The 1,327-nt window shown below is 52.0% G+C and overlaps 1 protein-coding gene across 1 annotated transcript in view; it reads left to right on the top strand.

Annotated features, from left to right (window-relative positions):
* Positions 1-926: 926 nt before the first annotated feature.
* The window catches only part of LOC102860506 (protein FAM122A-like), a 9,384-nt gene continuing 8,983 nt past the window's right edge, over positions 927-1,327 (top strand). Inside the window, exon 1 of the mRNA XM_006902735.1 lies at positions 927-1,319. Coding sequence (XP_006902797.1) covers positions 927-1,319 — 393 coding nt within the window. The remainder of the gene's footprint in view (positions 1,320-1,327) is intronic.

The following is a 1,327-nucleotide window of genomic DNA, read 5'->3' as shown; positions in this document are numbered from 1 at the left end:
ATCTGACATCCATCTTGGTCTGTTCTTCTTCTTCAGCCTTTGTAATGATCTTTTGCATTCTTCATGGATGATTTTCTTGATATCCTGCCAGAGCTCATTTGGTCTACGCTCATTGGTGCTCAAGGCCTCAAACCTGTTCCTGAGATGGTTTTGAAATTCAAGTGGGACAGATTTAAGGTCAAATTTTCGTTCCCATGGACTTGATTAATTTTCCTCGACTTCAGCTTGAACTTGCATATGAGTAGTTGGTTGTGTCCAACAGTCAGCACCTGACCTGATTTTCACAGCTGATATTGAGTTTCTCCAGGGAGTCTTTCCACAAATGTAATCTATTTGATTCCTCTGCATAGCATCAGGTAAAATCCATGTGTATAGCCTGCGTTTATGTTTCTTATAAAAGGTATTTGCAATGAATAAATCATTGAATGTTCAGAATTCTATCATTCTATCTCCAGCTTCATTTATCTGAGTCCATGTTTTCCAGCTACTGATCCTTCTTCCCTGTTCCCAACTTCTGCGTTCCAGTCACCTATTATTATCAATGCATCTTGATTGCAAGTTTGATCAATTCCTGAATGCGAAAGTTGGTAGAAATCTTCTGTACATGACAGTTGTACTTAGAGACTTTAAATTGAAATCATACTAGCTGCATCATAAGAGACTGACAGCAGCATGAATTGTTCAGAATCACAGAAATCCTGATGGCTTGAGACTTAGGCCGTCACATCAAGGGCTGGTCAAAGGTAGAGGGGTATTGAATGGTGTAGGCAAAAGTAGGAAGTGATGGTGGTAGAGTAGGGAAAGGGTGGATTAAAAAAAAGCCAAACGACTCTCGCTGGCGGCAGCGGCGGCGGCCGCCCTGGACTGCGGGGCATGGACATCCCGGGCCCCTGAGCGAGCACCACCCCCGCCTCCCGGCGGCGGACATGGCTCACGAGAAGATGGAGCTGGACCTGGAGCTGCCGCCCGGCGCAGGCGCGGGCCCGGCCGAGGGCGGCGGGGCCCTGCGCAGGTCCAGCAGCGCGCCTCTGATCCACAGCCTCAGTGACACCACGCCCGTGTTCCAGGCCGAGGCCCCGAGCGCCCGGCGCAACAGCACCAAGTTCCCGGGCCTCCTCGGCCTGCTGCTGCCTGCCTCGCCGGTGCGCATGCACAGCAGCCGGCTGCACCAGCTGCGCCAGGAGGAGGGCATGGACCTCACCAACCGCGAGACGGTGCACGAGCGCGAGGTGCAGACCGCAATGCAGATCAGCCACTCCTGGGAGGAGAGCTTCAGCCTGAGCAACAACGACGCCGACAAGGCCGCCTCCCCGAAGTGCGTCGACTT

This window comes from Elephantulus edwardii, unplaced genomic scaffold (assembly GCF_000299155.1).
Source record: "Elephantulus edwardii isolate Elephantulus edwardi_28Jun2011 unplaced genomic scaffold, EleEdw1.0 scaffold00443, whole genome shotgun sequence".
Taxonomy (NCBI): domain Eukaryota; kingdom Metazoa; phylum Chordata; class Mammalia; order Macroscelidea; family Macroscelididae; genus Elephantulus; species Elephantulus edwardii.
Note: the sequence above shows the minus strand (reverse complement) of the source record. Positions and strands in the feature narration are given on the sequence as shown.